The sequence below is a fragment of the Epinephelus moara genome, chromosome 22 (genome assembly GCF_006386435.1).
Source record: "Epinephelus moara isolate mb chromosome 22, YSFRI_EMoa_1.0, whole genome shotgun sequence".
Classification (NCBI taxonomy): Eukaryota; Metazoa; Chordata; class Actinopteri; order Perciformes; family Serranidae; genus Epinephelus; species Epinephelus moara.
In genome coordinates, this window is record NC_065527.1 from 6,136,649 (window position 1) to 6,151,566 (window position 14,918).

The 14,918-nt window shown below is 42.9% G+C and overlaps 2 protein-coding genes across 2 annotated transcripts; both read left to right on the forward strand.

Moving 5' to 3' along the window:
* Window positions 1-614: 614 nt before the first annotated feature.
* tmem222b (transmembrane protein 222b) lies at window positions 615-11,222 on the forward strand. Its single transcript, XM_050034671.1, has 6 exons — window positions 615-773; window positions 3,844-3,928; window positions 5,210-5,241; window positions 5,342-5,438; window positions 5,584-5,714; window positions 8,125-11,222. Exons 1-6 carry the CDS (start codon window positions 655-657, stop codon window positions 8,210-8,212), a joined length of 552 nt encoding a protein of 183 aa, XP_049890628.1. The 5' UTR covers window positions 615-654; the 3' UTR covers window positions 8,213-11,222.
* Window positions 11,223-12,198: 976 nt separating this feature from the next.
* tpbga (trophoblast glycoprotein a) lies at window positions 12,199-14,401 on the forward strand. Its single transcript, XM_050034650.1, has 2 exons — window positions 12,199-12,840; window positions 13,197-14,401. Exons 1-2 carry the CDS (start codon window positions 12,587-12,589, stop codon window positions 14,044-14,046), a joined length of 1,104 nt encoding a protein of 367 aa, XP_049890607.1. The 5' UTR covers window positions 12,199-12,586; the 3' UTR covers window positions 14,047-14,401.
* Window positions 14,402-14,918: the final 517 nt, after the last annotated feature.

The window sequence follows — 14,918 nt, forward strand, 5'->3', positions numbered from 1 at the left end:
CAACGATGAACAGATTACATTTTGGTGGTCCAAGGTCACTGTGACCTTTGATCTGGTGTATCTTATCTTATTATATAACCTGCCAGGCATAAACACACAAAGTTCTCAAGTTTTATTTTCTTCAATGACAGTTTGCTGCTTTCCTCAGTTTTATATCAATGTTGAGCACATAAAATACATATATTTTGCTCTATAGGCTCAGATTTAAACAAAATAACCGGGTTGTTTGACTAAAGTTTGACTGGACAGATCTATTGTTCCTCTTGATGTCTTGAACCTATTCCGGAAGTTGCTGCTGCTGCCAAGACAGACAACAGTATCAAGCTAGCAGGAATAAGAGGGAGAGCTTTACACTGTTCCCTTCAAAATAAAACCTTTATTTAACCACCATGTATTGTTTTGCTCATTATATAACACGCCAGTCTCTATTTTTTGCTACTATTTCCCCTGATGTTGAAATAATACCGACTATTTATGTGAAATGTGTTTATATCGGCGCGAGTCAATCTACTTAGCCACTATTTACGATACCGCTCATGTAGTGCATTTTATTTTGAAGCCAGAATCACTTGATTTCCGGTCTTGTTCCGTGCATTCGTGTGCCTTGGCGCAGCTGTAAGTGGGACAAATGAAGTTCATTTTCCACAGCTGGTGATGGCGGATGTTGTTGAAAAGGAGACCATGAAGAATTACCACATAGCGTCTGAGAAAATTAACCCAGAGACCAGTCGCTACCCTTATTGTATTGTGTGGACACCCATCCCCGTGTTATCGTGAGTTACCGCCGTCCACCGTGCAGGTCGGCTGCTGACCGAAACCTCGGGACATGAAGTGACAGCTTTATTAGCTTAGCTAGCTAGCACACGTACAATACCATCCTGTTGCTGGGTTCCTTAAAACATTTTGGCACACTGGGTCACGTATATTAGCACGTCCCTGCTGTAGTTAGTTAGTCAGAGTATGAATTCAAAATGTGTACATATTATGACTATAATCAAAAAGGGGACATTAATATCGGTGCATATATAATAAGGCAAAAATAAGAAAGCTTTTTAACACAAAGTTAACACAAATGACGGTTTCACAAACTTAACATTTGAAAGCTAAAACTCACTTTCCTCAAAGTGCAAATTACTTGGCTTCAGAAGTTATAATGCTCTTGTAGTAATGTCCAAATTACTATTTGTTATTCCCATACTGTTTTGAAACAGTTATATACTCGCATAAGTATTGGCATTATACTTGTGACTTTTATTTTTATGATAGTTATAGAACAGGGGGGTCAACTCATAGATTAATGAAACCTTTGAATAGTATCAGCTCCAATATTTTCCCCTTTTTTGTGTAAAGAATTACAGTACATTCTGTAGACGTCCATCCTTTTACAAAACAGATGAACAGCCTGAGATGTCTTAAGAAAAATAAGTGCAGTTTCAACAATATATCTCAGTTATTCCACATTTAATCAGCCTACTTCTCACTCTCATTACATGTTCATTTATTCATACATGTCCTGATAGATTCTTTTGAACTAACACTGCTGATTGACTTTTTTGCACAGTGTTCAATATCTTTAAACATGGTCACATTAAGTATTCATCGTTATATCAGAGAACTGGATTCTTGTCTGGGTGAAAAAGCCTCAGAAGCAGAGTTTTACTCAAAGTTGGCATTGTTTAACTTGCTCCTGAAACCTGGAACCTCTTAAGCCTAGTTCACATTACACGATTTTCACCCTGATTTTGCGTCACAGAGACTATCGTAATCTTTTGAGTGTTCATACCTGGCGACGTGTGTTTCTGTCAGCGGGAGTCTCGCCAACTGCGTTACAACCTGTGTGTGCACACCACAAGATTTCTCCACCGAGCCCTAACGCGATGATGTCACCAAACTACATTTTTTAACTTGGAGACGACACATCGTAAAGGCATGGATATTCTTCCCAGTGTTGAATCAGATCTTTCTCCAGGGCCTGGGTCCAAACACAACATGCTCCCCGTGATCCTGTGGACGCCGCCATTGTTGTTGTTGCTTGCCGGCTTGTCCTCCACACATTTCTTCCGTCCTTCTGCGTTCTGACGTGGGACGTATCCCGCCTCTCATTGGCTGATGCTCTTTGTCAGTCGTGTCACACTTCTCCAGTTTTCTAGCATGCCATATATCCAGTCCCAGTTGCAGACAAGGGGGTGACTTGCTCGTAGGCTTGTTCACACACGAGGAGTCATCATAGATTATCTGCCGACTCACCTCCGACCCAAGGTGGCTCTCAAGATCCTCTGCGACGTCAAAATCGCGGTGAAATCGTGTAATGTGAACTAGGCTTTAGTCTAGTTATCTAGTGGGCCTGATTGGATCCTTTGGCGGGCCGGTGCTGGTCCACGGGCCAAATGTTTGACAACCCAGTTCTAGAACAATGGTTCTAGAAAAAGTATGTGAATGTGTATGTTTTGTGGTGGGGGTATTGAATATATAATTACAAATTGTGCAATTACTGTATTTTTGAAACTTAATATTGTCTTTTCTCTTCCATTGATAAAATGCTGACAGTTGTGTAACTCAGGACTCTGTGTATTTTAATTACAAAACATGAATATTTAAGGACTGCTGTTTGCTAGGGATGCACAATAATATCAGCACGTCATTAGTCATGGCCGATAGTGGCTTTAAAATAGACCATCAGAATCAGCCAGCATACTTTTTGTTATGGAGAACGAGGTAGTGGTGTGCTCAGGACTGTCTTTACTATATGACACTCTCACTGTTCTTGAAGAAAAGGGTCAGGGTCACATGGGAAGAAAATATGAACTTTGGGAACAAATGCACTTGAATTAAGTGAAGCAGCCTTCATTCAAAGAAACATGGCTGCTTACAGTTAAAAACACTGACTTGTTAGGAAGCTAAGATCTTAATTAGGGTGCATGAGGGTGGACAGGAGGCAAGCAAACATTTTATAAACCTGGTAGGGGGTGTCACCCAGTCCTGATTGTTAAGTGAATGCAGGTGGCTGACAGCAATCGATCACAATGAGAGGCCATTTTGAAGGTGACACACCTCCACAAGTATTCAGAAAAACAACATCCTGCACAATAATGAGAAATTACTAAACACGCATCAAAATTACATCCATCACATGAAAAAAGAAAGAAAATACAATCCAAGACGATATTAAAATATCACCAAAGTATTTTGAATTTGAGCCACCACCTACGAGCAGAGCATACAGGTGAAGCTAATCAGACTAGGGGTGCACGATAATAACGGTACGTCATCAGAATCAGCCAACATCTTTTTTCTTATTTTGCACAAATATTACATATGTTGAAAAGCATTGTATTTCATGTCTCCATCTGCTGGTGGGCCATCATGATAAGAGCATGCATGGATACTATGATGTTAATTAACTACAGCAGAGACTTGATGATCACTAAAATTAGGTGGGGAAAAAATTGGAAACATCGGTATCGGTAATGGGTCAAATGTGTTGTTACATAACATATAATTGGCAAAAAATCCAATATCATGTACTGTACTGTTTTTATAGCGAAGAGAAACTGGAGGACAATCAGGTTGAATTTTGGGAAAGTTAAGTGACTGTTACTGCCACTCTTTCTTCAACAACAAAGTAATGTTACACATGTAATTTATTTCTACCTCAAACTGCAGTGTTGCTGCATATATCCCACTTAAGAAGACTCTTAGACTGTCTTTGTCTGTCTTGTGTGGACCTGATGAAAACTCGCATCTGGGAATGTGTTCATCTTTGTGGAGGTTATAATTGCAATGCTTCTTTTAAATTGTAATAGTAACTTTGCATGTTTTTGTTGTTGCTGTTTTTTTGTCCAGATGGCTGCTTCCATTCATCGGCCACATGGGAATCTGCACTTCCACTGGTGTCATCCGGGACTTTGCTGGACCTTACTTTGTCTCAGTGAGTAATTTGAGATTAACAAAAGTTCAGTGTTCAGTATAGTGGCTCTACGCTAAAGCCGTTTACTCATATGACCACACAGTGTCTGGAGAATCATGTCTGGAGTTTCCCTTTCGCACATGTAGAATACAGCAGGAGACTGTCTGTGTCCGAAGCATTCTCAAATACTGGAAATACGCCGCATAGCTGGTTAATTTGGTCATAAACAACCGAATCTCTTCTTGTCCTTGAAATTGTCTGATGATATTGGAGTTGGCCCTTACCGACGGAAGTTCCCCGAATCTCGTCATCTCTTCAGTTTGACATTTTCGTGGCTGTTTTCATGTAAATGACCTTTACCTTTGGATGTTTGTTTTCTCCTAGTTTCGAATGAGCGTTATGATAGAAACGTCATCAACATACCAACTCACTCGCTGTGAATTCTTTGAACAATGACCTGCTCTGTTCACACATGGGCTCAATTGGATATTAAACAGACTTTGTACTCGGGACCTGGCAGGATAAAATCAGATTAATGCCTGATTCAACTGATTTGGACATTTGAGTTCTCACATACTGCTCCTCCAGACAATTTCAAGTTTGCAGTGCAAGAGTGAAAGGGGCTTAACACACAAAAAATTGCAAGGGGCTTCATTGGTGGGAGCGTGTTGCTTCAGGTACCAGTGAGATAATATGAAATATGATCCAGGAATGTCCATGAGATTGAAAGCCTATCAGACACAAAAACACTGCACAGTGGTCTCTGAGGATTTTAAACTCTGGAGAGTTATTGTGGCCTCAATCACTTTATCTCACGTCACAACATTCTCAAGATAAACAGTTTAAAGACTTCATTCATGATACAAAATAATCTGGCAGGAAGGTGCGCTTGCACAGCTTCTTGCAAGATGTTGTGGTGCTTGCGTTGTTTTGCCGATGCCTCCTGTGTTTGCATCAGATACACCTGCTGTATCAAAGCAGCGATCCCTTTCTCATGAATGAGAGGGCTTCATTTCTCCAGGCAGTGTTGTTGACTGTCTGACCGCAGCCTAATAGGTTCTTGGACCCATTTGCGTTGCGCACAAACAAAGTTGTTGGTGGATACAAACAGGATGTGAGGCACATTTCCTGAATTTGTAATGCTAAACCATCTAAATTACGTATTCCGGTTCCCAAAGAACCCAAAAGTGTGTCACTGCTGAATTCCTCAGCTGAATTAAAGAAACATGAGCACACAGATGATCACGTGATCTTTTTTGAAATGATAAATAGCAATAAATATTTTCTGCTTGTTTTTTGCAGGAAGACAACATGGCTTTTGGAAGACCAACAAAGTAAGTGATTGAAAATATTCGGGTTGTTGTGATTACACATAATGCTACAGAGAAATATCTGTCCAACACAACGATAGTTAGATTCTCTCTCTGACTGTAGGTACTGGATGCTGGATGTTAGCAAAGTCTACGCCAGTGGCTCCAACGCCTGGGACACAGCGGTGCACGATGCTTCAGAGGAGTATAAGCACCGGATGGTAAATAAGTGGTCTTGTAGATGAGTCTTTTATTTAAGATAAGATAAGATAAGATAAGATACACCTTTATTGATCCCATAATTGAGAAATTACTCCGTAAAAGTGAAAACAACAGCAATGATTCGTATTTTTCTTTTCCCCAAAGCACAACCTGTGTTGTGACAACTGTCACTCGCATGTTGCCATGGCTCTGAATCTGATGCGGTATGAAAACAGCACCTCGTGGAACATGGTCAAACTCTGCCTCCTCGCTCTGATCCATGGAAAACACGTCAGGTAAGAAGCGGTGACACGTCTCCAGTCTTTGGAAATAAGAGTTTGCTGCTGGTGTTAAACTGATACATGATACAGAAAATAAACTCATGGTCCAGTGAGGTAGTGAAAAGGCCACAGGTATTATACCGTTAATCTCAGTGTGTGAAAATATAAATATGGTGTAAGATTACATGAGCTCTGTTTTGAGTCGACTCATTTGCCATTGTCAATGCGTGACCTCACAAGGCTATTAATAGGTTACATTAACCTTCATTTAAAAACATGATAGAGTTACATAACAGCTTTAATTCTGCATGTTGCTCTGCACAAGTCTGTGAGTCCCAGAGCTGGATTTGATATACAAATACGTGACTGACTTACAGCGCAGAGTCTCATGTGAGACATTAAAAGGAATCATTTTGAATAGTTTCTCATATAGAAACATGAGGCAGTATTAGGACACTGATATGTTTTTCATTGTTATAGCGATAATTTAGCTCAGTGGATTTAACTTCTTCCTCTCCGCTAGGGTGCCAACTGACTTCACTGTCTTTGCGAGGCTGTAGAGGGCAGGAGTGAAGGAACTAAGGAATCTAATGGTGCCAGCCATGTCGTGCTAGCTTGTCAGGAAGGAGGTTAAATAATGCTCCAAAGTTAGGCTAAATTTTGGCGAGGGAAACACTGGCATGGCCTTTTTTAAAGGGGTTCCTTGACCTCTCAGCTCAAGATATCTAAATAAAAAAGGGTTCTACAGGTACCCACGAGTCTCCCTCTTACAGTTATGTCCACTTTATGGTAGTCCCGTGCAGTTAGGGGCAAAAACCATGCTGTTTCTCACAAATCAGTCTGTAGGTTGCCAGCTTTTATTGATGTATACCACTTTTATGTGGCATACACTGCTGACTTACTGTCTCCCCCTAAAGATTCTCTGCCCCCCCCCCCCCAAAAATAGGCAAAATTGGGTCTTTAGTAGCGAAGGGGGAAGTAGAAGACATCAAATGGTGACTGATACCTCTGAAGCTAAAGGGTGTTTCAAGGTGGTCACATTCATAGTGGGTAAACGGGGTGGGAATAGTCCTCCAGTTTTTGGACAGTGCAGCAGGAAATGTTCTCGACTGGCACCTGATCTTAGTCCAACTGAACAGGTGTTGCACCTGCTGAAGCCCCTGAACCGAGCACGAAGGGAAGATGGCTGCCGTACAGGCCTGGCAGAGCTTCACCAGGAAGGTGCCTGCTCTTGTCTCTGTGTTGTCGACTTTCAGACACAAGACACAAATGACTGCATTGAATCAGCAGTTGTAGTCGTGGTTTGATATGAAATCCATCATGCCTGAGTAGAGCCGACACAACGAAAAATCTCTCAGTGTCCTTCAAATATCAGGCTACACTGTAAAGTACATTTCTCACATAGCATTCATTTTACATTGTGCATACAGTATGTTAGACTAATGTAGGTGCAACAAAAATGTTTAGCAGCAACATTATTTGGCTAATGCAGGGATAAGCTGCTGCTGCTACCCTATAATCTCCAGCTGCTCTCTTCAAAGACACCACAAGAAGTAGGGCTGGAGCTTGTGAACGAGGTTTCTCGCTGCGATCCCAGGGGCTCGGACATGATTTTACTGGTATGCCTTGAACCTGTTGTGTCTCAGGACACGAGAGAGAGAGCCCTGATTCTAGGGAGGTAGTAAGAGTGTATATAGGACATTTCTCCAGGAGGCTTTAGTGGTATAGTAGTGTTAGAGGAAGGGACTGCACATCCCAGTGGCTCTCTGATGTGTGTTGAGAAGTAAGAAGTTGATTAGAGAAGACAATTGAAGTCACTGTAGTCACTTACCTCTGTAGCCACTTGGAGAATATACTATGGAGGTGGCCAAAAGTAAGACCAGAGGTTTATTTGCTTGGACTGACGAAGAGGTGGAACTGTTACTGAAAGTAAGACATGAGTATAAAGCTGTCAAGGTGGTGGAAAACAGATTGGGAGTTGTCGCAAAACAATTATGGCAGCATTGCAAAAGCATAACCCATCACCAGAGGAAGCCTTTGCAATGGAAAGTAGTTTTGTTACCCACATGAAAAGGATTAAATCCCAAAAGGTATGTAGACTTAGCTATAATGTTTTGGCTTGTCTTGGCGTGACTGATAAGGCCCAGTCTGGAAGCAATCATGGGTGTCTGTGTCATCACTTCAGAAGTATCTGTTTCCGCCGTCCAGTTTAAAACTCAACCATGGAGTTTTCAAACTAAAACAGGGTCAGCAGAGTTTTCAACAGTCTCCATTTTAGGGGCTCCAAAATGCCAGAAAAGTGTGGATGTAGCCTGGTGATGTCACGGTAACAGCAAGTGGATGTGGAGGGTTATTGGTGCAGGGTGTCATCAGGACTACATGCATGTCATCACCTCCTTCACTCATCTGTCTCTCCTCTCCCCAGCTGTGCAGGCTTTCTGAAGACCTGGCTGCCTTTCCTGATGCTGATGGGCATCATCCTCACAGTGGCCCTGGCCCTCAACCTGCGGTGACCTGGGAGGCAGGTTAAAGACACAGTGGAACCCCTGCAGGTCGGATGTAGGGTTGACCTTTTAGACAACAAGGGGGGCATCACACGGTGTCGTGCAGACGCGATCGAGGAGCTAAAGACTACTCACCTCCGAGGGGAGATTGTTGAACAGGAATGTCCAACACATGTATACCAACACATGCTTGGTTTGTGGGGAGCAGGCGGCCTGTTAGTGGCGTAACTCCAGTGGTGAAACTGGAACGACCAAGTGACAGAAATTCATTTATATTCAGTCATTTATTTAGAGGGAAGTGACTGAGCACCCCACATACACCACAACTACCAGAACCAGTCAAACACTTAATGGATTATGATTACCGAAAGCCTAACAGCAGGTTTAAGCCATCGGCACCTGCACAGCGTAGACGTCGTGTACCTGTGTTGATAGTTGAGTCGAGGAACATACATAGTCGAATTCACGGAGGGAAAACATTCATGCCTTGCTTTCAGATTCTGATGATATTACTTTGTTTTGGACTGGGAGTGTAATCCCATGATTCAGTGCTTCCAGAATGCCATTTTTATACTGGGGAGGGCAAACATGCTAAATCAATTAGATGCCTTTTTAGGGACTTTATTGCATCTCATGCTTGATCTAATGTAGCTCGTCTATAGCACTGCGACTTAAAGCTAAACACGCCAGAGCAGTTTATATTTTTGTGCATTTTCTTACTTGTACGATATCAAAACGTCCGCATCTTCTAAAAAGAAATATTTTCTCAGAGATATGTTGTACATGCATTCCACGTATCACCTCATGGTACTACTTTAAATAGGTTTACGATAAATGTTTTCATACCTTTAACTGCAGATCATCAATGCAACGATTGTAGCAACCTCAGTGAATGTGGCTGTGGAAAATACCTAGAGAAACCAACAGAATAGTTAAGCTCCTTTTGGTTTTCTATACCAGTGCCAAATGTAGGAGAATGGGAGACCAACTCAAACTGTGTCCTTGAACTCGTTCTTTAGCGGAACAGCTCATTGGTGACTCCAAATTTATCGAATGAAAGGCGTGTTGTTGTCGGAGTTATGACGCCTGCTTTAATCTTTTGCTTTTCATCACAAATTCTGACTTAATGTGAAGAAGCAGGAGTCAGTGCCTAAAAGTGACCTCGCTCACAGATCCCTTAAATATTGTATTTTTGATTTTTGTAGTTATTTTTGACACTTTAAAAAAGAAGTTAAATCCACATGATGGTTGGCACTCGAAATCCGTTGCCATGGCTATCATGAGTAGATTCAAATCCCCTCATTGTTTGCAATCAAATAGAAAAAAGTGTTGAGCCCTCTCTTTGTCCGCGGTGCTGCCAGAAGCAGCAGGTAGCCAGGATCCTCAGGTTTTCACACTCACCAACCCCTGCTGAATATCCCCATTTCCCTCAGCGCCTGACCAGCGTCACTCCTGCTGTTTTCCACCTCTGCAGATCAGATTTGAAGGTCATTGCAAAATGTCAGCACTGTTTCACAAAGCTTTGATATATACCGGCCAACATCCTGCAATAATCCAAAGTAGATGTCATGTTAGTGTGTTGTTATAAATTACAATTTATTTTATTTTTTAGGGTTGAATGTTAGGGCTAACACAGTGCCAGTTTTCTAGACTTTGCTCTCCTCACTCGGCTTCTTGAAAGCAGATATTCTGTGGCCTCTTGTGTGTATTTTACCCATGTTGCCTGTAAATATTTGATCACACATTGTACTGTACACCAGGTGCTCTTTATATATTTTGCAAACGTGATCACTCACTCAACAGATTTATTCTTTGAATAATTTACAATTTTTTTATTTCTCTACTCCACCTCTGCATATCATCTCTGCTCGGGCAGTGAAGCAGATCTGTGCCTGGATGAGTGCGTGATCGCATGTGTGTGTTAGTCATGCACACAGCAGTGATCAGAGAGAGCATGTGATTGCATGCCAGCATGTGTGTGTTGCATGCGTGCAAGAAAGTTTGAGAGAGACGTTCATGTTTGACATATACTGTGGCTTCTTGATTAATAGTCAGCTGCATTGCGTTGCAGCCAGCTGCCTAGTTATTGATTTCTATATTTATTACTCCATATCTTTCTCTTAAACTCGTTCAAGCCTTAGCAAGGATTAATAATAAATTAGACTATAACAGGCCTGCTTAAGTTAACGTTGATTTGATGCAATAGCCTGTACCGTTCCGTGTGTAGCTACACTTTATGTAGATTAGAGCTGCAGAGTCATTTTGTTAAAGCATTAAACGAGGAAGGAGGAAGAGATGGAGAACGTGCCGTCAGTTTGAACATTATTGTAAATAAAAACATTGTTTTGGGAATATTTCCAACCTTTTTACTGTGACGCTCCACGACTGTTTCCTAAAGCCATGTCACTGCTGTGAAGAGGTAATTGCCTTTATGTACGTACAACTTTACGCCCCAGAGTCTCAAATATTTACATTTTAAATTGTTGGGAATTTGACTTGAGAGTGATGTTACTAAAAGTAGCATGTGTTTAAAAAAGAAATATGCTCATTAAACTGCAGCTACGTTTCACGTCTCTGTCCAAACTTAGTGAACGTGGCTGTGGAAAATACCTATAGAGAAAAACAGAAACATGAAAACCCCTTTGGTTCTCTGTAATTGCGCTAAATGACAGGAAATGGGAGACAAACTGTGCTTGAATCCGTAACTTGTTTTCTTTAGTCAAACAGCTCATTCATTACACTCTGAGCTGCGAGAGGCAATGAATGAATGACTTGAAACTCACAACATTGTCATTATTGCTGCTTTTGACATATAAATATATGTGTATATTTTAGGAGGAAAGATAGAACTTGTGACGATAAATAGTCCGCCGGTCCTTTATTGGAGTGCATGTGCAAGAATGCAATATTCAGTGGAGATGATTTGAATGGTTTTAGATGTTGCCTGCTGCGGTGCCTTGTTGTATCCAAGAGCCAGGTCCAGGAATGTGGAGACCTGTGGTCCCAGCGATTCAGTCCGCTGACAAAAGACAGTTGGGATGCTATTATTAGTGCCACTATCCATATATACTTATACCAGTCAGCAATTTCAAAACCCTCTTTTGTTTCTCTAATCCCCAAAATATCTTTTATGCTGCAGATCATATAGACCATGGGGAATTTTAAGACTCCTCTGCAAGTGACTGTGTGAACTCTGAATGTGTTTATGACTTACAGCTATAATACCAATAAAGATGTCTATTATTGTAGAAATTTGCGAGTTTTCTTTTCTTCCTCTGGATTTCAATCACTGAATTATGACAACTGTGTTTCGTCAGTGCTGACAGCAGGAGGGATGATGTTTGGAATCACGGCGCTCCGAGCCATGAAAGGCAAAGTCCCCTCCTTCTCCTCAAGTTTCTATAAATACACTGTGAAGTGATTCCTGTAATAATCATTATAAGCTGTCAGAATCAACATTAGAGAAGGCTTTGATACGCAGCTATCAAGTGGCTACAAGTCCCACTCAGTGGCTATTATCCTGCAGAGCATCATGGCATTCAAGAAAAGGGGGATCAAAGGCTTGTGTCTGGCCCCTAAACACCCCTCCCCCACGTTTACCATACCACCTGGGTAGGTGGGAATGACCAGGGACATCACATTCACCAGCTAGTTAACAGGGAAGTTATTGCACCTAATAGCATATATTAAAAAACCTCTTTAAAACAAGATTAGAGTGAAAAAGAATAATGATTCCTGACAAGATATACAGAGAGGACACATGGGCACTAAATTCTGCCCCAAGTCATTTTCACTAAATTAGATTTTCTTGCAATATTTTTCATGTTTTTAGTACAATCATAAATGTCCAGATTTCCATGCCCACATTTTGGAGTGAAGGGACTGCAATTCTGGCCAATGACACTGACGCCACATGATTATATGTGGCCGCAACGCGCGAAATGGTAAATCTGAGTAGACAGGGAGCTGAGAGCTGAACCACTTTCTCCTCCTCTGTCATGCCAGCAGCGTCTACTCGAGCCTGAGAGGAAGATCTCGTGGATCCGGACAGGGTACGAGCAGGAGAGAAGCCCCTCCCCGCATATCATCGCACCAGGCGATGGTCCTTTTAACTTCATTGTTGGAGAAGAAGCGACGCCCCGCTTTGCCACGGCAAAAGGATCAAACACCCCCTCTGATCAGCACGACCCACAGTTTTGTTCTCATGGAAATCAGACCCTCCCTCTCCGCCACACTTTCTGCAGAGATGCAAAGTTGAGGCGCATTCCCAGCCGGGACAACAGATGATAATGATGTCTTGGAGGAGCTGATCGTTTCATTTCAGCATTTTCCTCCCTGTGTTTCTCTCTCTGCTCTCGGACCGCACACTTTTCTCTCCCCAACATGCTGCATTTGGCGCAGCGCATTGTTTTTTGCGCGCTGCTCGGCTCCGTTTACGCGCCGTGCCCTCCGCGCTGCGAGTGCTCAGAGGCGGCTCACACCGTGAAGTGCGTCTCCAGAGACCTGCGGAGTATCCCGACTGGGATCCCCGGATACACCAGGAATCTGTTCATAACTGGGAATCAGATCGGGCGGATCGGTCCGGAGTCTTTTAAAGGGCTGGGGAATGTGACCAACCTGTCTCTGAGCAATAACAGGTAAGACTCTCCTGCCTTTCTGTCATTCATGATAAACATGACTTTGTGATGCAAAGCTTGGAGAACAGAAAACAAATATTTCTTTAGGACAGAGCAGTTTGTCTCAGAGCAAAATACTGTATTTAAGTCATCAGTCCTGATTGTCGCTGAAACATAGCAGCCAAGATTTTATAATTTTGGTCAAGTGACACTTGAAAAGGGAGCTTTGTGGTAAAATGACAATCACATCACATTTTATTTAAATTCTCTCAACATAAATCAGTTCTGCTTTTATGTCTGAAAGCATCAGTTCTTCTTTTCCACTTTCTTGCTCTTGTGAAAAAGCGTGAACGACATCTCTGTCCTCTCACATCCAGAATCTCCGAGGTGGAATCCCACACCTTTGCCGAACTCCGCAGCCTCCGCTCCCTGGATCTGAGCAACAACCAGCTGGCACTCATCCACCCCGAGGCCTTCACCGTGCAGAACCAGTCTCTGCGGGAACTCAACCTGAGCCGAGCCCTCTACAACCACTCGTCAGTGATGGACTTGGCCACCTCTCTCCGCTGGAGCTCCCTGGGGACCCTGAAGGGGCTGGACCTCTCTCACAACGGCCTCATCTATTTACCCTCACGCATCTTTTCCCACCTGACCAGCCTGCGGCGCCTCCTGCTTTCCAACAACTCCCTGGTGGCCATTCACAACAACACCTTCTCGGGTTTGGAGCACCTGGAGGAGCTCGATCTGACCCTGAACGCCCTGAAGACGATCCCCGAGGAGGGCCTACGAGAGCTGGACTCCCTGCCTGGTGCTGTTCTTCAGCTGGGGGAAAACCCGTTTACATGCACGTGTGGAATCGAACCATTTGCTCTGTGGCTCAACAGATCACAGGGACGCATAAGTGATGCTGAGGGCCTCGTGTGTGCGTTCCCGGCCAGCATGAGAAACACATCCATGCTGGCTGTGGGCACGTTGACTCTGGGATGCCATCAGAGCGGTGCAGGGGCTGACCTTGCTTTGCAGACCTCTTACGTCTTCTTGGGTATCGTCCTGGGCTTCGTGGGGCTCATCTTCCTGTTTGTACTTTATCTCAACCGCAAGGGCATCAAGAAGCGCATCTATGACTTGCGGGACGCCTGCAGGGAGGTGTGGGAGGGCTACCACTACCGCTTCGAGATTGACTCTGACCCCAGGTTATCACAGGTCTCCACTAGTGCTGACGTGTGAGAGGACAATCACCTCTGGTGTTTTTTCTTATGACTCTTTTCCAATGCATTTATCAGTAGTGACATGTAAAAAGTGTACAGATTTTTCTGTAAATATATACATACAATAGTGTTAATTATCTTTCAGCCTTGTTGTCTAAAGCATGCACTGCCCATTTTTCCTCTTTACACAACAAACGCGCTCTTTTAGTACAGAATATCCTGGATTTGTTTGCTCTCTTGAGCTAAACGGACGTGAATGTTGTACAGGGAGTTTAATAAGTGACGTCTTAAAATCACACCTGCTCCTTGTGTCCATATGAAAGCAACAGCAAGTGCCTAAAGTCAGCTAGGTATTGTTTTTAATCAGCAGAGCGATCTCATATTCAGCTTGTAGAAAAGCAACAAAATGCTGCAATAAAACCCCGACACTACAAAAACAAACCTCTGGGAATTCAAAGCACAATCACTCATTCTTCTTTGAACCATTTCAAGCCCTTTGGTCTCTGCGTCCTCCGGCCCCAGGGTGCCAGAGAGGAATTAAGCCTCCAAAGCTTTTCCCCTAAAGTCACCACTCTGCTCCTCTTTGGCTGTCGGATTTGAAGGGGAGACAATTCGGTGCAGACCAGCGGAAATCTCCTAGCCCCCTCATTTTTTTTCTCATGAACCGTTGCTTTGTTTCAACTGCTTGAGTTTTATTGTCAAAATGATGAGAACCAGTCCTGGGCTGAGGCTGCTGAAAGCAATCTCCCCTCCCTCCTTAAAGACAACAGCCGCTGTGGAGGCTCTCTGAGAGAAAACTCTGGCTCTCCACGTTTTTCTGTTTAGGGGATTTTTTCTTCTTCTCAGTGATAAGATACAGATGATTCTGTAACACCAGCTACATTGTTTCAT